This window comes from Anabrus simplex, chromosome 1 (genome assembly GCF_040414725.1).
Source record: "Anabrus simplex isolate iqAnaSimp1 chromosome 1, ASM4041472v1, whole genome shotgun sequence".
NCBI lineage: Eukaryota > Metazoa > Arthropoda > Insecta > Orthoptera > Tettigoniidae > Anabrus > Anabrus simplex.
Window position 1 is genome coordinate 147,283,889 of NC_090265.1, and position 26,414 is coordinate 147,310,302.

Consider the following 26,414-nt stretch of genomic DNA (forward strand, 5'->3'; position numbering starts at 1 on the left):
TGCTTCTTCTCCATCTCATCTGACTTCTTTGTAAGTCAATATGGTATTACCTCTTGGTAGGCCCTTGGTTGCCCTCTCTGACTTCATGGTAAGCCCTTGCGTCCGTGTCTTCCACTAAGTGACGGACCAACCATTTGGTCTTACTCTCTCAATGACCAATAATGGCTCACTGAGTCTTCACCATCTCTCGTTCACACTGGTTGACTGACCAACTAAGGCCTCTTGATCTAGTAGACTACTTCACTGTACTGCATCCGTATAACTAATGACTGACGCTACAATATGCATCCACCTTATATAGACGTTGGTTGACACAGCTACGTAATCTCCAGAAATAACCATGACATACTCCCACAACGCGGCAAATATTACATACAGTGGTGAAATAGCCCTGCGGCGGCCGACTCGCTGAGCGCATATCTAAATAAATACAATGACATAGCCATGGCGCGGCGATGACTTGGCAGAATCGCCACTAATCTTGCACAATGTCCCAACGTCACACCCAATCTCTGATATATACAACAATTCTCACTGTACAGGTATTGAGTGTTATACTACACATACGTATATATGCATACATCTAAGTACAATCTTGCAAGCAACAGGCAATTGCAAAATCGAATTAAATAAGACTGATAATTACAATAATAGTAACAATATCACAGATAACATAATAATACGGACATAATAATAATAATAATAATAATAATAATAATAATAATAATAATAATAATAATAATAATAATAATAATAATACAGATAAAATAATAAAAATACAGATATCATCTTGTAACGGGATTTGAACCGTTACAACAGTAGCTGTTTCTTTAAAGGGGTGACACGTGGTCAGCTTAACAAATCCTCTCGGTCGTTATTCTTGGCTTTATAAAACTGGGACCGTCATGTCACCATCAGGTAGCTCCTCAAATGTAATCACGTAGGTTGAGTGGACCTCGAACAAGCCCTCAAATCCAGGTAAAATTCCCTGAACTGGCCGCGAATCGAAGTCGGGGTCGTTGGGTAAGAGGCATGCGTGCCATCCCTGCACCACGGCCCTGATATTATTATTATTATTATTATTATTATTATTATTATTATTATTATTATTATTATGAGTAATGCTAGTAATACCATTCCTTATGCAGCCAGTCCCTGTTATGAATGGTGTGAAAATATCGCTCATATGGTCGGTTGGTGCATGCATTTCAGTGGGCTTGACAGACTGATATGTAATAGCAGCGGCTGGCTCGGTGAGGAAAGCAACGGAAAACTACCTCACTCCTCATTTCCCTAGTACACCTCTTCAGTGACGCCTAGGCTATTTATGACAGCTGTTGGCGGAGCCGCAGAGGATCAAACCAGCCTTCGGGCTGAATACTCAACATACATATTATTATTATTATTATTATTATTATTATTATTATTATTATTATTATTATTATTATTATTATTATTATTATTATTGTTGTTGTTGTTGTTATTGTTGCTGTATGTCTAATTTGTAAAGTTGAGTCCTGATAGTCAAGTGGGCAAACTCGGAACTACAGTGGTGTGTTACCAACGAGGGTGCGCTCGAGTTTAGCTGATACTAGTAGCCTACAGGTTTTACAATTTATGCAGTACTCTAATGAATGAAATGTACCTCGGCGTCTCAGAAAACCGTAATAGTAGTTAGTTGGACGTAAAACCAATAACATGACCAGTATTCGGGAAATAGCGGGTTCGAACCTCACCGTCGGTAGCCCTGAAGATGGTTTTCCGTGGTTTACATTTTTCACACCAGGCAAATGCTGGGGATGTACCTTAATTAAGGCCACGGCCGCTTCCTTTCCACTCCTAGCTCTTTCCTGTCCCATAGCCGCCATAAGACCTATCTGTGTCGGTGCGACCTTAAGCAGACCGTAAAAAAAATAATAAAAAAAGATAAAAAAATTAAACTAGCAGATGTCTGGCTTCTGGTATCTCAAGTATTGACAGAAACATACCAGAACGTGCATCGTGTCCTTGAGTTCATCATTCGAATAAATTGTAGCACGTGTCTTGTTTCTGTTTTTTTCCCAGGACGAGCCGTTAAGGTATGGCTTTGACAGAGGGACGAAAAATGTGTTTTTTGTAAAATGCACCAGTCGCAAAGTGAGGCCGTTTTGACACAATAGCAGTTAACGGACCTAGAAGAGAGATAGAGTGTTTGAGGCTGTTGTTATTTTGTTGTGACGCTGTAGCAGAATATCTTAACGCGTGGTCTTTATCTTTTCTCCCTTGTTCAATACTTTGTATTTCTGTTGGATAAACCTCATCTATCATCCTGAAGATTGTTTGGGTCTTTCTATTAAATCTCTTTCATGGTCTTACAGAAAGGATCTTTAAAACCGCCGGACATTGCTTTATTTATTGCACAAATATATACCCCTTGTGAAGAGCGACGGATAAGTCGTGGAAAATTCAGTGGTATGAAAATAAACGAATATGAAAACGTTTTATGGAAGTCAGTGAGTGCGAGGGAAAAACACTAATATTCTGTTCGTGATTTATGAAAAACTTCATCCCGGTGACCGGTGTCCTTTTAACAAAGACCTTATCTTAAATGTACCTGGTAGCCTACTTATAAACGTCCAGCATGGACAAATGATGATTGGGATATCTTTTAACTGATTTTCAAAGGGGTAGTACTACCAGAAGTCAGGTTACATCAGAATATGAAGAAAGAACAACCGAACGGTCGCTCGCATCATGATCCTCAGCGCTACACATCTAATATAATCCCTTGCATTGGTAAACCTCGTTTTTGACCGCATAGTACTAGGCTGATGTATAGTACAGCAGCACTACATTTGCTGCCTGCATATTGGCAATGACTAGAATACCCAGACATCATTTTAATCTATGGAGAATCTGGTAGGAATGCAGCGGAAGCTCGCAGCCAGTATGCACACGAGTTTCCAGACAGACGTCTGCCTTCTGCACACGTATTTCGCTGAATAGCATTAGTTTTTGTTTCATATAAACAACTCTTTTATAGAGTGGAATGTCTACACGTGTATAAATTAATACGTTATTACATTTTTTTCCCTGTATCTTCGGCGTTGTAGCGCTCCTTCGAAAACAAGTGATTAGATGTCCCATCCATCACAATATTCATGCGGGACATTTGTAAGTAGAAAGTAAGGCGCTCGTGGTCCGCCTGGTATAATTATTGTTATCACTTTGAAAGGACATCGCCGTATGATAACTGAACATTTCTAAAGTTTACCACGCAAATACAGTAATGTGGCCAACTCCTGTATATAAACATATTACAATACTGTCATACATTTTTATAATGTCGGTAGAGGGATTAGATTGAAATCTCTTCATGTTCGTAACTTCTCTACTGAACTGTATCTGCTTTACGGATCATCTAGTAATACATTTCCAATGTTTTGCTGGATGGAACGAGGTCGATAACGAGGCTGGCAGATGACGCTCTGTAAGTGGCAGTTAGATTTTAGCTTGTATTCAGGTAATTGTAGAGGATACACGAGAGTGCGTTTTAAATTACAAGTCCTACATGTGACTCCGTGTTTGAACACATTTTCATGCTGGTAGAAGATTATTGTCTGTTTCGATGACAAAAAAGTTTTAAACTGTATCAAAAATATGTAGAACATCATTTAGGTGATACTTTTCTCAAGGTCCATTTCTACCGATTCTTATGACAAGTTAGCCTATGTTTAAAACATTTCTTAAGAATTTAGGGGCTCAATATGTGTCATATTGAACGCAATTTGTATTCTTTATCATCACCAGCCAGCGATTTTCACTGATATGAATTAGCTAAGAAAGATATTCTGTATAAATTTGGGCCAGAGAATCCATAATTAGTTTGTTATAACTCCCGTCCCGAGTAGAACATAGCCACGATTTTGGCAATCTTCAGATATAAACAATGCCATGTGCCCTGACAAACGTTAATTTTTACAGTGTTTTTTTTAAGACTTAGTCTATTTAGACCACTGGGAAGTATTTAAAGGATCTAAAACTAAAAACATCAACCATTTTTCAGTTCAGGGCGGTTTTACGTCGGTAATTATAAAATGGAGGAACAAGGATGTAATATGGGGAAGGATCATAACAATGGACTTGAGGGTGAAAAATATGTGGTTAGTAGAGTTAGCATTAAAAACCCTGCATTCTCCTCTGTGAAACCAGATATGAGGAGTGTCTTCGTACTTAAGAAAATTGTGGAAAATCGCAAGGAAACGTATAATAAAAGACACAGTCTTTCACACATTTCACAGAGTTGCTTTTTGCTTGTGGTGAGGCGACCCTTGACATTGGTATGGGAAAATAGGGATGTAAAAAGAATCTTGAGTCAAGAAAGCCGTAAATCTGACCTAAGCCTAACTGGATCCTGGCCGTAAATAGTGAAAGGAGGAAACAAAGATTTCGAGAGAGAACCGCTCCATATTTCGATAGTTGTGGAACAGGAAATCCGTCATGAACCTGTCACTGTAAAGAGTCTAGTGCCAGGTATTGTGTTAATAGATCTATCTATTTCAGTACCTAGGTTGTAATATAGTTAAATAGTTGCAATTTGCGCGGATAACCGTTCGAGGATGCGGATGAAGGAAGTGTGGATGCGGATAATATTTTGTATATCCGTGCACGTTCTATTCGTAAGGATTGACAGGGTGAAGGAATCACTCGAACCTCCTTATGAAGGACCATTTTCCGTTGTGAATCGGCAAGAAAAGTTTCCGCCTTAGTCATTAAAGGAAGAGAAGTCAATATTTCAATCGACACGCTAAAGCTAGAATTTATTTTGACTATTCTTGTCATCAAATGACAAATGAAATTACCAACCAAGCAGTGATAATTCAAGTGGTTACGTGCCAGATGCGACCGTGCCGGATGCGACCCGGCCATTATCGTGCCAATAGCGACCGAGCGGAAAAGCATCGTGCCGCATGCGACCCATCAATAACTTACAAATGATCTGCAAAGGGCTGTCACCAAGTGGCAGATTGCTTATAAGTAGCTAACTTGGTCTTTTCTAAAATAAAGGTCTGACACCGTTGTTAGCAGGTTCGAGTGCCGTTGGTCGAAAGAAAAATATAATAATGTTGCTGGCTTTACGTCCAACTAGTTTTATGGTTTAAGGAGACGCCGAGGTGCCGGAATTTAGTCCCGCAGGTCTTATTTTACGTGCCAGTAAATCCACCGACACAAAGCTGACGTATTTGAGCACGTTCAAATACCACCGGGCTGAGCCAGGATCGAACCTGCCAAGTTGGAGTCGGAGGACCAGCATCTCAACCGTCTGAGCCACTTAGCCTGGATGAAAAAAAAATCACCATCAGAATGTTGGTCGGCAGGGTAGGAAAGTTGGTGGTAGACAGTTTCTAATCACTAGATTGCATGCCAAAGGCCGGGATTCAAATCCAAACCTTTTCGCAGTGTTCAAATGGAGTGAGGGGATATGATGCTGTTGATGGTGATTCGGCCGTCGAATGGCGACGTAAAGCATTGAGCAGACCCCTTGGTATTATTCGAGAGGAGTAGGCTAGGTGCCGAAAGCGGGTTTCATCTCTCCCTACTTCATTATCATAATCCTACATCCAGACGCGCAGGCCGCCCAAGGGCACCAACACGGACATGTCTTAAGGCGACGATGGGATAGGAAAGGGCTAGGAATGGGAAGGAAGCGGCCCTGGTCTTAATTAAAGTACAGCCCCAGTATTTGCCTGGTGTGAAAATGCGAAAACACGGAAAGCCATCTTCAGGGATGCCGACTGTGGGATTCGAACCCACTATCTGTTATGTCAATTAGGAGCAGTAGCTGCTTATAGGACTTATTGAAATGGCATTGCACTTTGTTTAGCTTACCTTATCTTGGGTGATGACACAACTTATCAAATGGCAATTTGCTTGTCAACGCCGGTCGCATCCGGCACGGTTACAGATTATGCGGTCGCTAGTGGCACGGGTCGCATCTGGCACGCCACCATTCAAATTCAAGTAGCCGGGAGGCGAGAACAAGAAAAAAACCGAGCGGTACGTTTTCCAGCCTGATGTCTGGATATGGTGGAGGATATAGTGTGAAGTGATAACACTCGTATTGTATATTGTAATAATCCCGATGACTTGATTAGAACTAACTACAAAGTGTTATTTTTTCATTTCAATTGTTTTGATTGCATAATTGATCTGTTAGTGTTGTATTTATTTCTCTACCAGTGCTTCTGAATTTGACAGTTAAAATAACTGCGTTATTGGCAAGGGGGAAGTGTAGAGGCAAAGCCATATAAAAATACTAGGAAAGTTCTCTATTTAGCAGTGTATAAACTAAACGAGGTGATATATTTACTAGGGAGTATGTAAACTACGTACAGCGAAGAAACGAAACATTCATTAACGTTAATCTTGTAAAAATTAAATCAATAAATATTCCACAGTGTTTATAAAAGTTAATCATACCTCATGAAATTCATTTCAAAGTTACTTTCTGGTCCCTTAAAGGCTCAAGATTAGGTAGGAATGTAGAGGAGGTGCGGAAAAATCCTCAGTATGGCTGACTGCACCGTAACTGAAATATAAAGTAACTGCGGCTTTGCTCCTGCGTGAGTACAAGATCCACTTGGCTTATTACGTCCTCTAAACATCTTTCATTCTGAAGGTAAAGGATATCTTTAGTAGTAGCTTCAAGAAACTGCACTACTTATTCTCATTACTATGTTTTTAAGGCAAGATTCTTTAAACTGAATGTTTCTACAATACTAATTACTACTTTCAAGTTGTATTATTTCCATTATTATTGACAATTAATTCACAATACTACAAATTTATCCGAATTATAAATGTTACAACTAATTGTAAAAGCAAATTCTAATATAATTATGAATTACTAAACATAGCATGATCAACAGTTGTTGAAGTGCATAAATATAATTCGGTAATCATTATGCAAGTGCGTTATACTTACAGTTTCGCCTTAATATTGTAGATTTATTCAAATCTCTGCTATATCTCATACAAGGTCTCTGTACTACTATCGATTTATAAATGGTGTCTTTCAATAGAATCTCTCTTTTGCTATAGATAACATCCTTCATAATAGAAAGTATTCTCTAGACGGTTACCTGTTGTGTGACAGGACAGCACTATTCTAATCTTCTACTTTAAACTCAAAATTACTGCAATTCTCTGTTGACACCATCGTATTTGTCCAATCATCGTTATTTCCAGGACATTAAGTTACATCAGTTAACACCTTGAGTAAACAAAGGACTTGTAAAGCAATTACTGTACATTCAGTGTTTACGTTAATTAGGAGCTGGAATTGCTAATTGAATTGAAATCGCTTAACATCACTATTTAGAGCTGTAGATGAAAAGTCTCTTTTTACTTTTTTTGCTAGTGGCTTTAAGTCGCACTGACACAGATAGGTATTATGGCGACGATGGGATAGGAAAGGCCTAGGAGTTGGAAGGAAGCGGCCGTGGCCTTAATTAAGGTACAGCTACCAGCATTTTCCTGGTGTGAAAATGGGAAACCGCGGAAAAACATCTGCAGGGCTGCCGACAGTGCGATTCGAACCCACTATATCCCAGATGCAAGTTCACGCTATTTTTACTAACATCACTCAACCAGACTTGCGTGTTCGCATGCAATTATTTCAAGAGAACATAAAGATCTCATCACACATACGTTCATACATTCATAGAGTTGTACATTGTTAGGTCTGTTTCCTTCGATTATCACCGTAAGATATGAAATCTGATTACTATACCTTGTCTGAGAACCTGAGGTTATTTACTTTCTGTTTATTTAACTGGAGACTAATGCCAGGCTTGAGGAAGACAGATTCAACTGGCTTCCCTCTCAACAAGAAGTCGAAAGACACACAGTTAAGAGTGTATTTCGACGGTACCGTACTCGATAAAAATTCTCAACTTAAATATCTTAGTGTGGTCTTGTCGGAACACATTCATACAGATGGTATTTACAAAAGCTTGCAAGAAAAATTAAGCCACGAAACAACATCTTCCGCGAAGTGTGTGGCGCTTCGTTGGTTGATACGACATATACTTTGAAGTATGGATAAATGGCACATATACTATGAAGGTGGATGTTGGGCTGAGCATACGTTGTGGGGCATACCTGGGACTACCAAATCCATTCAAAGAGACTTCTTCTTCTTCTTTTCCCTAAGATGCCATCTCCCTACGAAGGTTGGCGATCCAATTGATTATGATAACTCGCGAAACACCGGCTCGAAAGATTTCAGTGCAAGTTCCTCCATACCAGTGGCGCAGATCTTTAAAGATGGGATTTATCCGTCAACCCACAGCTCGTTTTCCTTCAATTTTACCGTTGACAATGATTTGGAGAAGTTCATATCGTTCAACTCTCATGACATAGCTGAGCTTTCGTTCCTTGATGGTCGTTAGAAGCTCTTTTTTCTTATTTATCAAATTGATGAGTTCCTCACTGGTCTTCCTTCCTCACCCAGGGTCTTGGAAGCATTCTTCTGTACAAGTACAACAGACTGTTTACCATGTACTCCTTTCATCCCTCCACCAGACTTGCTAGTTCGAATGCAATTTGTTCAAGAGAACATAAATATCTCATCAAACACTCTCCTACCAATTCACAGGTATATGAGTGATCTTAGGCATAGGTAGACTAAACTCCTATCACACATCAATGAGAATAGCCAAGCAGTGGACAGGGGCAAGATTTCCGTCTGTCTCAGGAATGGAAACAGCAGTGGTCACATGCACCACCCGAGTGGTTTAGACTGTTCACATTCCCTCGTAGGATGTGGTAATCACTGAAGCAGTTCTGCATAAAATATTTCCGATGCGCATAATTTCTCCATAAGTGGATCTACCGTAGCTTATCCGACTGTAACTGTTGCGTGTAATACCAGGCTATGGAAAAATATCCTCTCTGAATGTCCACTGCGAACTACGAACTACAAACTTTTAACGAACCTTGAGGAGGTCCCGGCGTCCTTAATCCACTCCTGAATGGATTCATAGTGTAGCAGTGATTTTGTAATTTATCTTGACAAAGGTGCTAATATCTTGTTGTTGTGTATGTTGTATAAATACCGTTTACTGCTTTATTTTCAGTCCTATAGCCATACGATAAACAAATGAATTAACATAAACTACAGTACAACAATACAATACACATTAATTAACAGCGTTCTGGAGGAAAGTGGACAAAATGACGTATCAGTTAATTACCAACCTTATAAGGCACCTAAACACATGAAATCCGAGGGATAGTGGGTTCGAACCCCACTGTCGGCAGCCCTGAAGATGGTTTTATGTGGTTTCACATTTTCCCACCAGGCAAAGGCTGGGGCTGTACCTTAATTAAGGTCGCGGCTGCTTCCTTCCAAGTCGCCGTAAGATCTATCTGCGTCAGTGCGACGTAAAGCCAATTGTAAAAAATAATAAGGTAAACACATACAGCGCTCAACCTAGAGAACATAAATATTTTTATACCAGCAATTATACTTGTGCTTCTCTACAGTAGTCTACATGGTATACGGATTTCTCCGTAAATTACTGTAAAGGCAGTGAGTAAGATTTATTAAATTGTATTCCTCTTATCGCTCTCCGAGATACAAAACAGGGAGGAAAACATACGTTGTTTCCGATGTAAGGTAGGCTACTGGGGAAGTTTTGTTGATAATGGCAGGCCATATTTCCTACTTTTTAAAAATTTCGTGTGGCTGTTTCTAGCCGAGTACAGCCCTTGTAAGGCAGACGCTCCGATGAGGATGGGCGGCATCTGCCATGCGTAGGTAACTGCGTGTTATTGTGGTGGAGGATATTATTATGTGTGGTGTGTGAGTTACATTTCCTACTGCCAATCACACACTATTTCCGGAGTTTCTATTATGATGGCAGGCTCACTTGGCAACAACCATTCCAAGTAGAGATGGAGAGTTTACATTATAAAGAAAGGTCCCTTTCCCTAATGCCAGTCACAATCGAGCTGCAGAGATTTGACTACAATCGAGAAATGTAGCGTTATCTAACGTATCAACAATTGAGGCACGAAAATAAGTCTTAGGACCAAAGTTGTGGATCTCTCCAAATTGAACGGCGATTGTGCTATCCATTTTGTAACACGACCTACCGTTTAGCCACCAACTACCCCGAAACAAATGTCTTTACCGTCATTAAAATATATGCATATTTCGATATTTTTCGTGGCCAAAGTTATGAGCTAAGGCGGTAACAGAGGAGAAATTTTGGCGCAGGGATTCTTAGGTAAACAGATAAGAAGATAACTTATGGTGTTATTACTTAAGTCTAAAGAGACAAAGCAGGGGCAAGAAGTCAAAGCGGAAAACAGAAGTAGAATAGAAATACAGTAAACATTTTAGCAAATGCCAGAAAACACCTTATGGTGTGAAATCATCTTCTACACTCCACAGTACTGTTCAAATATTAACAACGGCCTTCAGTTCTGTTCGACGACGATTGTAACCTCCAACGGTATTATGCCAATATCCCACAGAATGGCTGATTGACGTCTCTCTTGCTTTCAACACAAGGAACAACCATGAGTTTACGGGAATGATGAAGAAAATTGCAGTACGTTTCTTCCCTGCTGTCAAGCAGTCAGAGACGTTGCCATGGTAAACTGTAAGTTCGTTGTTGTTTTGTCGGTCACTTAATGCAGAGCATGAGACCCACAGAAAACAGTAATTTTCTCCGTTATTTGAAGAGTAAACGAAATTATGCACATAACAAAAATTGTTTATAATAAGGGGACGTTTCACATATATTCTACGGATTTTACACAAAATCAATAGTGTAAGAGAAAATGGAATAAAACTCTTGTGGGTTTCCTTTAAACTCCCCGTCTATTCAGATATTCTAATATCATATGCATATCAGAACCTTCCCCTGGATAACAATACTCTAAATGTGAAGGTTGGTTGAGATCTATCCAGCAGTTTCTCCGTGATGGTGGAACAAACAGACTATCAGACACGAAATATAAAACACACAGATACGGTCTTGAGTTGACCTAAAACGGATGAATATCCAAAAAATTGGCAAAAAGAACGAAATTACAGAAGCGGAACCCTTACAATTATATTTATATATATATAAGCATGGATACGTTTATAAATGCAGACTTTTATGTTGAGAGTTACCGCTTTGAAACTGTACGATATATCGACAACGGATTTCACCATCAGACGCCTCTTGTACTGTTCTAGATGGTTGGTCCAATGACATTTTCTCGTATCTCCCATATGTATGGGTTAGATTGAGTTAGCATCATCGAATATAGTGGAACTTTGAACATTTTTTCATATCGTCGCTTCACCGGTAAAAGGTTGTATCCCACAATACTCTTCCTATCCATTATTCTCCTTAAGACTGGTCACGCCTCCCAGCCACATATGGATACGCAGTCCATCAGAACAATGTCCGTTGCGTTCGTTTTCCTATGTCGACGATTAAACGAAAATGAACCTTACATGCATTGTACACTAGGAGTGCGTAAATACGTAATGGAAACGTACATTCCTACAGTACGGTACTGTAAGGTTCCTTTTCCTTTACACATGGGCATAGGAAAATAAACGCAACAAAATTTGTTCTGATGGGCTGCATATCCATACGTGGCTGGGAGGCGTGACCAGTCTTAAGGAGAATAATTGATAGGAAGAGCTTTGTGGAATACAACCTTTTACCGGTCGAGCGACGATATATTACTTTTTTTGATACTCATGTGACAGCTAGAGTCATAAAACTTGGTTAACATATTGCACCCATAAGCGAATGTGCGTAATTATGTATGAATTAAAAGTTGAATAATTCGCATTGGAATACAGCAGTAGGCTGTGAAAGCTGGCAGTCACAAAGCAACATTCTGGCGCCGTACAGACTGCAAGTAGATCCGCAGAACTTTTCTTAAAGCACGGCCAGCAGATAGCTGGCCTAAGTGGTACATCCAATAAAGTTTATGGTGCCGACAAGGAGTGGGAACTTTCTACTCAGTTCTCACGGGAAAATCACGCGTTGGAACTTGACCTACTTAGAAGTATGATAGAGAAAACAATAATACCCGTCAACCCTTGGCAGAAAATGGAAGCATCCATGTCGCGGAGAGCGCGAACGTCTCAGCCAATCACAAAATTGCAAATTTAAATGTTTTGTCATAGCGGGAATCTACAGCCAGTATTTCGCGATTTGGAGCCCGGAGTAGTTGTGGAAAACGGTGTCCTGACTTCCTAACAATATTTGAAAATTTATCAGTGTAAATGTGTGATTAATTAGTGGTTAATTAAGAAACTTTTAACTTTACATGGAAGGGTGGTATCGCCCAGGAACCGAACCACCATGGCGGGAACATGGCATCCTCAGGAAGAAAATAGAGCTGGTGACGCGCGCCGTCGTATGGATTACCCTGTGATCGTTTCCCACAACGCAATATAACAAGTAAGTCAGACCGAAATTAAGAAGATTTTGAATATATTTCTTAAAGCTTTAACCTACGAACGCATGATAAATCGGTCTCAAGTGCAAGATTACTACGCCACATTCCTTCCACAGAACTATTTTCGAAGTGGGGGGGGAACTGTTTACAAAACCAACGAGCAGTGTGGTGAATCTTGAGTTCTTGTACGAAGTGTCAGCTTTCAAATTCAGTCTTGTACGGAGTGAGTTCAGTCTTGTATGAACGTTTTCTTTTGTGAATTCTAAGTCTTGTAGGAACGCGATCAGAGACACTTGTTGGCATCCGAGTGAGCCATGTATTCACTTGTGAGAGTAATATTTCAGGAGAAATGAACACTTTAACAAACTTTTATGTAATTTGAATTTATGCAGAGATAATCAGGCAATAGCTACACTTTTCAACACTTGCCTTAAATGAACTTACACAACCAACCGAGAGGGACAATGGAACACGTCGTAACACGTAACTGCATAAAATTTTCCTAATAAATGTGTAGTTAGGATATTTGTTGAAAGGTCATTCTTTTTATTTTGAGGACGATTATTATAAGATTTCTCCACATAATCATTGGAAACATTACACTTAGCTTGTTTCATCACTTTCAATGAACTGTTATGGCAAGCGAGATGTTACGTGAGAGAAATTAGTTAAAGCAGTTACAGGGAGGAGAATGACTTTGTTTCACTAATGGAAGGCCGCGGTATTAAGACCTTGACTACACTGTTATGTTCCGAAGAGGTGAACAACCGGTAAGCCTTAAACAAACAAACTGAGAGGGGTGTGAGACACAGCAGGAGACGCCAGGCGGGTAGCGGAGAGAAGACTTTCGACTTCACGTCAGGTGTTTATGCAGTGTTATTGTATAATCTTCATTGAAGTGCTAGAAAATGCGAGTGTTTATGTAAATGTGGACGTGTGTAACGCCTTTATAAAGATGTATCAAGCATACGCGTGTGACATTTCGGATTACCACATCAGCTTCAAGATGGAATTCTAATTCATCATGACAGAGCCCGGAGGGTGATCCAACCTGCCTCCAGCACTAAGGTAATGAGCAACAAAATGTATAAATAAATATGTAGGACTATGAACCAATCGATGATCACATGTAGCATAGACTATTAGATAGGATTGTAAATAATTCACATAATATAATAATAATAATAATAATAATAATAATAATAATAATAATAATAATAATAATAATAATAATAATAATAATAATAATAATAATAATAATAATAATAATAATAATAATAAGTGTGAGCTAGTGTTATTTGCGTACTTTCTTTAAGTAAATGTGTTTTGCATATTATTTCTGGATCATTTGTAGTAAGTCCTTTTGACAGGTTTGAATTCTGTTTTGCGAGATTTAAATAAGTGTAATGCAGATTTATAATAAATATAATAATAATCATGTTATTATAACGTTGGTTATGAGCGATATTTTGTTGAAGTATGATCTTGTAGACGCCGCCTTGTTGATTTTTAATGTTTACTTTGCTACTTGCGCATTCAGTTTATTTCATGTTGTGTAATCATCATTCAGATGACCGTTTCCGGTAGCGCTTATACCGTGTATTTTGCGACGATTTGGTGGACACGCGAATGTTTATTTCTGTGTGTAAATGTAGTTACACTTTTCAATAGCCGTGTTTTAGAGAGGCAATCTCGTCATTTTAGTAAACAGTTTGTGACAGGAAGCCATTGATAAGTCAGCTCTGATATTTTGTAATGTGTGAAGCAGAGGATGATCAAGAGATCGAGCTAAGTGAATAATAATATCCCTGATGATCTGCGTTGATAATGGAAATGTGATATTGGACCATGTCATGAACAGTGTCGTAAGAAATAGAGATGTGAACGACAGATATTTCGCCCACCGGATATGAGCGAGGCCGTATTATGAGTTACTACGTCGAGAATAATGATGAATAAATAGAATTGAGAGATGAATAATTTAACCAAGAGTGTTAAATATGTAACGACAAGGATTATGATTGTAGGCGGGAAGCCTGTATTGTTTCAAATAGTTTCCAGGGAAAGTAGATGCTCGGCAAACATGCGAGGTAGCGCATGAGGTAATATGTGAGCAGTGCGGTGAATCAATGTGTATTTTGACAGTCATGTAGAATCATGGATGACATGTAATACCAGTAATTATTGTCCATAAAGGCCGAATAGTGTCATGGCCAGACATTTTTCGTCTGAGGTTAGAAGATTGCCATCAAAATTCACAATATTTTTGTTACTTGTAGCAGGGTAGATTTTTATATTATGCTCCGATATTTTGCGCATTTTTTGTTTTGTTTTACTTTCAGCAGACAGCGATGTTTGGGATCTAGATTTTTGTTATTATCCTTTCTTTGTGTATATTTTATCACCGTGTTATTTTATGATCTGATCGTACGTGAATTATTTCTATTTGATTGATGTAAATAAGTAGGTGTAGTTAGGTTAGTTTTGATTTCGGTATTTTTTTGTTGGAGCAGTGTTTCTCCATTAACAGGTTCATTTATGTAAATAAGATTTCATGTGTTAGGATAAGGGATCATCGATTAGGTCATAGTCAAAACCATAGTAGTGGTATGCTCATACCAGAAATTCAGTAATTACCAAGCCTTAGAAATCCACTACATTTCAATTAGGAAAATGAAGCGATCTTTAATAAACCAGTTGTATCATAAGTGCCGCAAATGAATTAGGTAAATGAGATGGGATCTGCCTCCATCTAGTGGTAGTACCACAAATACGAATTCATAATGAAAATGCAGTCAGCGGCAAATTAAGTAAAATTAATAATGTAAAGGAATCGCTTTCATTTAAGATGTAAACATGAGGCACTTGGCCTAATTAATTTTTATTTTAAGAGGTCCAGGCTATCACAGTCATGCAAGTGAGGTTTGAATAATTAAGTGAGTGATTGTAACACTCAGGTTTATGTTTTAATAATTTTCTTATTTCAACCACGAGTAGTTAAAAAGTGGCAATGGTTACGTGGTAGATGAAGTACAATGTTCATGGTTGTTTCTTTCAATTCTTTCTCTTATTTGTTACACATGGTTAGTGCAGTCCATGATTATTTAGAGTTGGATGTTTCCCAACTGAGTCACATGTGTTAAATATTTGATAAACACCTCTGAGTCAGTGTCGATTTGATGGCTTAACCTATGAATTAATTATTTATCTACGCAAGTTTATTTTGATAGACATTTTCGATGTATTACAATTCAGTATTTCAAATGAGGTGGTATTTCTGACCAGAGTTTTGAATTTATTCACATCATCGTCTTGGAGACAGTGTCGACGTAATCTGGAATAATTTAAATTTCATTGACCTTCAGTCAATTTATTAGGCAGATAATTGAGTTATTGTAAGGTAGAACTTTAATTTCTTTTTTAATTTCAATTTCATTTCACTTTGTTTATTTTTCATCAGTTTATTTTCAATTTTGGCACTTTGCACTTTGTTCAATAAATCAGTTTATTTATTTAAATTTTAAATCAGTCTTTGGGTACCGTCATTTATAGTTTAGTTTACCCCATCTTTTCATTTCCTCATCCCCCGATCGACGTGTGGCCCATCACCCGTGGGATATTTTTGGACGCATCACGACTGAGGGAGAAGAGTCTACATGCAGCGGTAAGTATTTTATATGTCATTATCTACAGGAGCAGCCGGCGCGTATATGAAGAAAGAAGATCACCGCATTGGGTGCCTTTGCAAGGGCACAATATGGCCACCAGTCGTGTAAATGTGCGCGCCGAATGTGATGATTCTATCTTTCTATAAGTGTGTGAAACGATAACATATACGTGTAAAAAGTACACAATTAACTTGAAATCGACAAATACAGCTCTATTTAACGTATAAGGGATACAGATACGACGAAAAGTAATAGGACCAAAGTTGTAGATAACTCTAAATTCAACTGAGATTTTGCTATTGTTTTTTGTGATTCAACTAACCTTTTAGCCACCAGTTATCCCGATACGAAGATCTGCACCGTCATTAAAATTGCATCAATATTTCGATATTTTCCGGGACCAGCTTGGAATTTTTCCTTAAAGAAAAGTGTGTCCAGATTTCGGGATTAGCACTCGCATACATACTGAGTAATTAAGGAAGAATGTAATACAGTTAAGGAAATCGAAATTAATAGAAAATAGAATTATAACTGAGGACAGCCGGATAGGACTAGTATGTAAATACCAAGTGGATTGTATTGGAAAATAAAATACCCCTCAATAAATTGTGATTGTATGAGTTACGGAAATAAGAAGGCGGTAACGGAGGAGAAATTTAAGCGCAGGGATTCTTAGGTAAACAGATAAGAATATGACTTATAGTGTTATTACTTAAGCCTAAGGAGGCAAGGCAGAGGCAAGACGTTAAAGAGGAAAACATAAGGGGACTAGAAATATAGTAAAAATTATAGCAAATGCCAGAAAACAACTTACGGTGTGAAATAATGGGCTACAGTCCGCGGTAATGTTCACATATTATCAACGCCCTTTGGTGCTATTCGACGACGATTGTAACCTCCAACGGTATTATACCAATATCCCGCAGAATGACCGATTGACACCTCTCTTGCTTTCTACTCAAGGGCCGACTACAAGTTTAAGGGAATGATGACGAAAATTTAAATACGCTACTTCTCTGCTGGCAAGCAGTCAGAGACGTTGCCATGGTAACCTGTAGGTTCATAGTCGGTCTGTTGGTCACTCAATGCAGAGCTTGAGACCCGCAGGTAACAGTAATTTTCTGCGTCATTTGAAGAGTAAGTGAAATTATGTACGTAACAGAGGTTGCTTGTAATGAAGAGGCGTTTCGCATATCGTCTACGGATTTTACAGAATGTCAATAGTATAAGAGAAATTGAAGGAAAACTCTTGTGGTTTTCCTATAAACTCCACGAGTATTTAGAGATTTTGAAATTACTGTATATGCATATCAGAACCTTCCTCTGGATGAGTATACTCTAAATATGAAGTTTGATCGAGCTCTATTCAGCCGTTTCGCTTTGATGGCTGAACAAACAGACACTAAAAATAAAAACCACAGATATGATCTTGAGTTAACTCAAAACGGATAAATACATGAAAAATTGGCAAAACAACCTAAATTACAGACAGCGGACCCCTTAAATCTTTATTTGTATAGATAATATCAAAGGGAACATCTGTGTATTAAAACCTAATACTGACCAATGCTTAATATTTTATAGCATAAACATTTGCCCGAATAAGTTCCGTGCAGTGGTCGAGACTGGTGTCTGCCAAGTTTTCAAGGCATGAGACGGAATTTTTGTATATTTTTCTTAGAACATATTGAAGAAAATATGCTTGTTTCGGACGTTCCTTCTGCGAACCCATCGTTTGAGTTACTGATTCGAAGGGATTTAAGCTGAAGGTTTGACTGGACATCTCTAGAACGTTGTCTTTCTTGCTTGAGAGGAAGTTAGTTATATGCTTTGATGTATGTTTAGCCGTTATCATTTTGGGGTATCCATTCACGAATCACATGTTTAGAGAAGGAATATTATAGTATACTAGCTGATGTACCCGTGCTTCGCTACGGGATTCTCAGAAAGACTGACTTGGTGGTTTTCCTTAATCCAACATAGGTCATTACAAAAACGTCAGTAGGAATGTAGCGATTGAAAGCAATGTTATCATATAAAATACTCGATCAAATGAAACACCGCAAACTTTCTCACTTTCAACGAACAGTACTACGGTGCCGATCTAAGAGTCCGAAGTTCCAGAACTGGAATAACCAGGTCGCAGACTGCCGTGAACACTCCTCTGTCATTATTCCGTTAAACATGCACACTACTCATTCCAATCAGTGCCTCTGAGTAGGGATTGAATAGCTCGAATACTATGATGAACCAATGTGTTACGAACCAGATATATCAGAAAATGTATGAACCAGAGGAATGGCATGCTACTTCCCGCCAATATACAGGCAGGCTTTTTCAGTCGGTACGACCAGGCGAGTTGGCCGTGTGGTTAGGGGCGCGCAGCTGTGAGATTGATATATATATATTTATCTATACGACCACTAATGACATAAATAACTTATTTGGGAATTACATTTCAGGCCTCCCCTAAACTACCATTTCACTCAGCGTGAATAAAATAATTTATAGCCTAGATTGTAGTGGATCATCACCCGACATTACATGACGATTTTCATTAAATTCTCTTCAGCCGTTTCCTCTTGATGCGTGTACATACATACATATAGACGGACAGACAGAAAATACGGGAAAGTAAAAAAATGCATTTCCTTGTTACTGTAGACATGACAGATACAGAAATACCATTCATTTCAAATTCTGAGCAATGTACAGGCAAAACACTTATTTTATATATAGATTACATTTCAGGCCTTCCCCTAAACTACCATTTCACTCAGTGTGAATTACATTATTGATAGCCTAGATTATAGTGACCTATTCCCAGACTTTGCATACCAATTTTCGAGAAGATACGACCACTAATACAATAAATGTTTGACAATTAAATTTTAGGCCTTCCCCTAAACTACCATTTTTCTCAGCGTGTATAGCCTATATTGTAGCGACTTATTTCCAATGTTTGTCTACTGATTTTCATTAAGGCACGACCACTAATAACATAAATATTTGAGAATTAAATTTCAGCCCTTCCCCTGAACTATCATTTCACTCAGCGTGATCAAAATAATTTATAGCCTAGATTGTAGCGGTTAATCACCCGACTTTACATTCCGATTTTCATTAAATTCTCTTCAGCCGTTTTCTCGTGATGCGTATACAGACAGACAGACAGACAGACATTACGGAAAAGTAAAAAATGCATTTTCTTGCTACTGTGAACATGACCGATACAGAAATACCATTATTTTCAAATTATAAGCAATGTACAGACAAAACTCTTATTTTATATACAGGATGAAGCGAAATTCGCGCACTCGGGCGTCGCAGCGCGACTGCTCACATGCCAGCAATAAAAAAATGTCTTTCACAAAAGTTCGTCCTTCGAGTATATCCGGCAGAAAAAGGGCGTTGAAGAGTAGCAATCTGGCAACACTCTAACCACATGTAGGGTAACTACCTCTGTCAGCACGTATTATTTGTGCTGTACAGTTGGTGCAGTGGATACAGTTTTGGGTTAGCATTCAGGAGGTCGAGGGGTCGATCCTGGGTTGAAGCGTATTTTTTTTATTTCATAAATGTAGTCCAGGTGGTATGGTATCTGGCAACTTAATCGTCAACAGCCATTGCAGCGGGTCCTCTAGAAACCCTTTGCACTTACATACTACGATCCTACAAATGGACGAACAATCGTTTCCCTTGGTCAGCTTTGAAAGACGTCCTTTCCACGTCGTGGGCGTGAATTTATTCGCACAAATTCATATACTAAATGCGAAACCTGTTTTCTTTCTACCGTCCTCCAACGATCTCATAGATTAGTAGCAACTGTTATTCTTGCCTCGTTCAAGTTCATTGTATTTCGTAAGGGCTTACGTTACCAGTAGGCCTAGCAAGGTATTTGTTGTGTTCAGCGTTACAAAATGTTGTAAATGTAGGATACATGAGACCTAAGGTACGGTGTCTTACTGTATTACAGTATGTTATGTCCGATGGAAATTAGTAAACAAAAAAATGCGCCTTAACCCAGGATCGAACCCTCTACCACCTGCATGCCAACCCAAAAACCTATCCAATGCACCAACTGCTCAGCACGAATATATGATGCTGACAGAGGTACTTACCGTACATGTGGTTACAGTGTTGCCAGATTGCCACTATTCAACGTCCTTTCTCTGCCTGATATACTCGCAGGACGAACTTTTGTGAAAGACATTTTTTATTGCTGGCATGTAGGGAGTCGCACTGCGACGCCCGAGAGCGCGAATTTCGCTTCACTCTGTATATAGATTACATTTCAGGCCTTCCCCTAAACTACCATTTCACTCAGTGTGAATAACATTATTGATAGCCTAGATTATAGCGACCTATTCCCCGACTTTGCATACTAATTTTCGTGAAGATAAGACCACTAATACAATAAATATTTGACAATTAAATATTAGGCCTTCCCCTAAACTACCATTATTCTCAGCGTGTATAGCCTATATTGTGGCGACTTATTTCCCATCTTTGTCTACCGATTTTCATTAAGACACGACCACTAATAACATAAATATTTGAGAATTAAATTTCAGGCTTCCCCTAAACTACCATTTCACTCAGCGTGATTAAAATAATTTATAGCCTAGATTGTAGCGGTTCATCACCCGACTTTACATTCCGATTTTCATTAAATTCTCTTCAACCGTTTTCTCGTGATGCGTGTACATACATACAGACAGACAGACAGACAGACAGAAATTACGGAAATGTAAAAAATGCATTTTCTTGTTATTGTGAACATGACCGATACAGAAATACCATTCATTTCAAATTCTGAGCAATGTACAGACAAAACTCTTATTTTATATATATAGATAATAATTGATCCGTCTTTTCGTTTCTCTTAGTTTTAGGTCATTCCAACTCAGACGGGACCTATAACGACTATGGGATAGTGCAAGGTTGAGAAATAAGCGACCGTGACCTTAATTAAGGCACAGCCCCGACATTTGCCTGGTGGGAAAACGGGAAATTGCGGTAAACCGTCTTCAGGGGCTGTCGACGGTGAGTATTCAAACCCATCACTTCTCGAATGCCACACTGCTTGCACTCGCACAACCAACTCACTCGCTCATCTTAGCTATAACTTCCACTAAAGAACTATGTCTGTTTCAAGGAAATCATTCTCGGACCCTCATGTTGAAGTTTTACGTGACTTCCACGATTAATCCACGTTTGGCGCAAGGGAATCCAACAGAAGAGAACAAGTTGCATTTACTCCATGCAACTCCTCTCCATCCATTGGTTATCCAGTCAGCATGTTTTTGTAAAAGCATACGGACTTCCTCCTTTCCGGCAAAATTAACAATTTTTCGCTAGGTCTGTGACTCAGTGAACGCTGATGTTGGAGGTACATTTTAATAGCCCTTAGACCAGTTCCTTGTCACGACTGATACGCAATTTACTTTTCACAAATACTGCTGTGGTATGTGGTTCACCAATCAATTTTCGAATGTTCTAACCTTGAAATAAATGTTGAATATGTTCTCCCTTTTCTTTTTGAGTCTGTTCCCGACATCTAAGAGCCAGCTTCCTCTGAGTGTCAGTGGTAGATTGTCGGCCTCCGGATCTCCTGCCTAAATAATTTCAAGTCATAAAACTTCAATTTTATGTTTACATCTTAGTCCCATTTCTCGAAACGGCGTCGAAGATGATGCATTTACGAATTCATAAAACTTCCGTATCTTAATATTAATAATAATGGCTTTACGTCCCACTAACTACTTTTACGGTTTTAGGAGACGCTGAGGTGCCGAAATGTTTGTCCCGCAGGAGTTCTTTTACGTGCCAGTAAAAATACCGACACGAGACTGACGTATTTGAGCACCTTCAAATATCACTGGACTGAGCCAGTGTCGAACCTGCCAAGTTGGGGTCAGAAGGCCAGCGCCTCAACCGTCCGAGCCACTCAGTCCGGCTCCAATATTTTTAAAATTTCTGGAATATTATAATTATCATATTTATAATCCAAGATTGTAAACAGGATGGCCAGAAATAACTTGAACCGGGAATATTAGCGTTGGAGGGTTGGTCACACTGATACATGATTTGAAAAATAATTCGTTATCTCCCGCCGTTGTTATTTTATCAGCTATCCAATTTAGCCAATCAGATCGTTTCGCGGGCGAATTCAAGTGGACTTTGCGAGGCAGTGTTGATAAATTTACACGTGACGTAAGACCGGATTGAGAGATCTGATCAAAGAAAGAAAACGTTGATAGGGGAGGGATCTGAACACGTGCTTACGAGGTGACGGGATCGCTCCGTAGCAAGTACGCTACGGTGACACCGCCTGGAACCCGCGGTGTTTAGGCCTTTCATGATGATTTCTCGGTATCGGCAGCTGTTGGGTGATCGATCATTTATGGAAATGTTCCTTAACACTGCATTGGGCGCGTTCTAAAAGCATCTCGCGTCGTATCTGAGAGGTACAGAAATACAAACCATTTACACAACCCCTATATAATTTGTACTCGGAGGCCCCGGGGTTTGATTACCGGCCAGGTCAGGGATTTTCACCTAAATCTGAGGGCTGGTTCGATGTCCACTCAGCCTACCTGATTACAATTGAGGAGCTATCTGACTGTGATATAGCAGCCCAGGTCTAAAAAGGCGAAATAATCCGTCGTGCTGACCACATGACACCTCGTCATCTGCAGGCCTTCGGGCTGAGCAGTGGTCGCTTAGTAGGCCATGGACCTTCGGGGCTGTTGCGCCATGGAGGGGGATATAATTTGTGGAAGATAGAAACCAACATAAAATGCACTTTATCGTTTATTTACAACATATCCATTGAAATATTGAGAAAGGATTCTAGCATATTTGAAACAGTTAATTATCTGATTGTTCTTTTCACAGTCTTCAGGATCGTAACAACTCACTGAACACAATGCAGTTTTACGCATCATCTTCATTTTCAATTTCAAAAGAGCTAGCACAAACAGTAATGAGATAATTCAAGAACAAACAAGAATACTTGCAAATTTACTATCTATGAGATATAGCTGGCAGCAGCTCGTGACATTATTGTATTGCATGAAGGTTACAACACTACTGGATGCCTCCACTTTTGAGACAGGAAACGAGGAGGGCGAAGATGGGCTTCTAGCCTCAAATAAGCTCAGGTTACAGTAAATAAACACCACCGCGTATCTCTCAGATAACACGCAAGTGTTTTAAGCAGCCACGTGGCATGCATACAGTGGACTTGGACTCATATTGCAACGTAAGCCTAGTCTCTGTTGACATGGCTGTTTAACGAGCATTTCCGTAAATGACCAATCGCCTACCAGCTACCGATGCTGAGAAATCGGCAATAAAAAACAACGTACCGTGGATTTTAGCTGGTGCCATGGTAGCTTTCTTGTTATAACGCGGTCCTATCCGCTCTGCGGTCCGTGTTCAAATCCCTCTCCTGGCGAAATTTTTCCTTCGATTGGTGCTTTCAAGGTGGTCACTTCGCAAGGTCCATTTGAATTCTCCCTTATAGTCATCTGATTGGATGACTTTAGCAGGTGATAAAATGAAACGGCGCTAATTATCGAAAATTATATATTAATACTGTATGACCAACCCTCCGACTCCTCGGCTTAATGGTCAATATTAAGGCATTCGGTCCAGGGGGTGCCGGGTGCGATTCCAGGCGGGGCCGGGGATTTTAATTGCGTCTGATTAAATTCTTATGGCTCGGGGACTGGGTGTATGTGTTTGTCCCAACACTTTCCTCTTCATATTCAGACAACACACTACATTACCAAGCACTGCAGAAACGCGCAATAGTGATCCATCCCTCCATATAGGGTTGTCGTCAGGAAGGGCATCCGGCTGTATAACAGGGCCAAATCTACATGTGTGACACAGTTCGCTGCTGCGACCCCACAGGTGTGGTCAAATCGTTAGAAGAAGAAGAAAATAATAATAAGAAGAAGACTGTATGACCAACCCTCTAACGATCAAATAACCGGTTCAGGTTGTTTCTGAATATTCTGTATAAGGAATAATATAACTTCACATCACAACACATAAAATCAGTAAAAGGTGAAAAATTGAGCAAAGGAAGGCTCAAAATTATGCTGATGGTGAAGACGATAATTGTTCCTTGTAGAGGCCTAGCATCGGCATTGTCGGATCCTGAAGGTTCAAGAAATGCCTATGTGGCTAAAAGTATTACGGTGGAAATTGATCATATGTTTCATATATTTTTTATCGTTGCTGTTCAATTAATGGATAAAACGACTCATGTCGACTCTCAAAGAAGGAAAATCATCAGTTTAATGCTATGGTATATTTTGCTATAGCTACATTAATTTAAACGCTATTCTTATTCTTTAGAACAATACAATTATTGTCCTTAATATTTAATTTGCATGCACCATGAGACATTTAATTATTAATGTACTGAAATATACGTGAATTACATTACATTTTCCAGCATATCCCCGATCTATTTCATTTATTCAGAAGGCTAAAATTAAGTCCGGCAGATATTCATGCTGAAAAATGAATCACTTTATATTGTCCATTGTCAAAATTTGGAATTCAGTTTTAATTACACTTCACTTATTTCATTACCCTAAACTTATAAAAACCTGTTATTTTTGTTTCTTTATTTCAACGAAACTTGTTTAAAAGAAATATTGCGAAATTGCAGAAATAAGGTAATTAAAACTACAAACGTAATGTTCTAACATACTCTCGCAAATTAAAATCTTGTAGTAGCTAATAAACTTATAACAGAGCAAAATAAATTAAAACTAATGTTTGTGTTGAATTGAAATGTAAAGATATGAAGAAAGTGAACAAGAAGTATCCTGGTCACAAATGCCTTAAATACAAACAAATTTAAAAGACATCCCCCATTTGCTTACTGTTCCTGCTCCCCGCTTCTGTGTTTCTAATAACATGAGATGGAAATTGTTCTGAATTAGAGTAGGAGCATGGAAACAGACGATGAAATTATTTTTAGTAAAATATTTTTTCGAAGAAGCCGTCTACTGCTCCTTCTCATACCACCAAGAAAAAAAGCGTAACTGTGCTTTACTCACCACTGCCTCACTTCCTTCTCCGAGACTGAAACAGAAAGATACAAAAATCATTAGAATAGTCTTGCAGTGTAGCTCAGTATGTAAACATTATATTAAAATTTTAATAATAATAATAATAATAATAATAATAATAATAATAATAATAATAATAATAATAATAATAATAATAATAATAATAATAATAATATAATAATAATAAATAATAATAATAATAATAATAATAATAATAATAATAATAATAATAATAATAATAATAATAATAATAATAATAATAATCTTAATCTTGGTCCTATTCCTCTTCTTAAAGAGAAGCTATCCTTCAAGCACGGCCAATGGATGTGGGATTTATTAAATAAAAAGTCACGTCTTGTGGTTCGGACACAAACAACTTGTCGCTAATTACCGAAACATTTCAAGTCACCTTAAACAGCAGGCTTGAGAACTGAAGCTATTTTTCTACAAGAAATGTGATGTGTATTGCGGGTCGGTATACCCACACGCAGTGGAGGCTAGCACTGGCTTGAACTGCATTTTGCTTCTTAATTTTCGGGACGTGGGATATCGTGGTTGGCAGCCCCCTTTACATATAGCATATCGACTGCTTACTTATAAAACCTCGCATGTCCAGATGCTCTTCCTACGCATTATTTTCCTTAAGGCTGGCCACGCAACCCGGCCACATATGGATATGCAGTCCATCAGAACATTTTCCATTGTGTTCAATTTCCTATGCCGATGTGTAAAGGAAAATGGACCTTACCATAGCGTATAGTAGGGATGTTGTTTGCATCACGTATTTACGCACTACTACAGTAGAATGCATTTAAGGTTCAATTTTCTTTACACTTTATCATAGGAAAATGAACACAAGGAAACTTGTTCTGATCGGCTGCATATCAATATGTGGCTGGGAGGCCTGACCAGTCTTAAGGAAAATAATAGGTAGAAAGAGCATTGCGAGATACGAGGTTTTAGAAGTATGCCGTCGATATGATACTAGATGATACCATCCGTGGCTCTTTACTGACTAACGCTGTATTTTTGCAGCTCTCTTGGCACAGGCCAGAGTAATATGTTGCTTCCACGAAAGTCTCAGTCTCATGTATGGCTGTGGCAGTACGGAAGCTGCTAAGGTATGGGTGGTGCGCTTGAATATTATGAAAGATGCTACTCATGGTAACACTCATACTGCAATAGC

At 38.8% G+C, this 26,414-nt stretch overlaps 1 protein-coding gene across 1 annotated transcript in view; it reads right to left on the reverse strand.

Moving 5' to 3' along the window:
* Positions 1-25,838, reverse strand: part of LOC136858255 (frequenin-1) — a 435,568-nt gene extending 409,730 nt beyond the window's left edge. Inside the window, exons 1-2 of the mRNA XM_068225291.1 lie at positions 25,823-25,838; positions 25,217-25,241 (exon numbers count right to left, since the gene is read on the reverse strand). Of these exons, the coding sequence (XP_068081392.1) occupies positions 25,217-25,241; positions 25,823-25,838 (41 nt within the window). The remainder of the gene's footprint in view (positions 1-25,216; positions 25,242-25,822) is intronic.
* Positions 25,839-26,414: the final 576 nt, after the last annotated feature.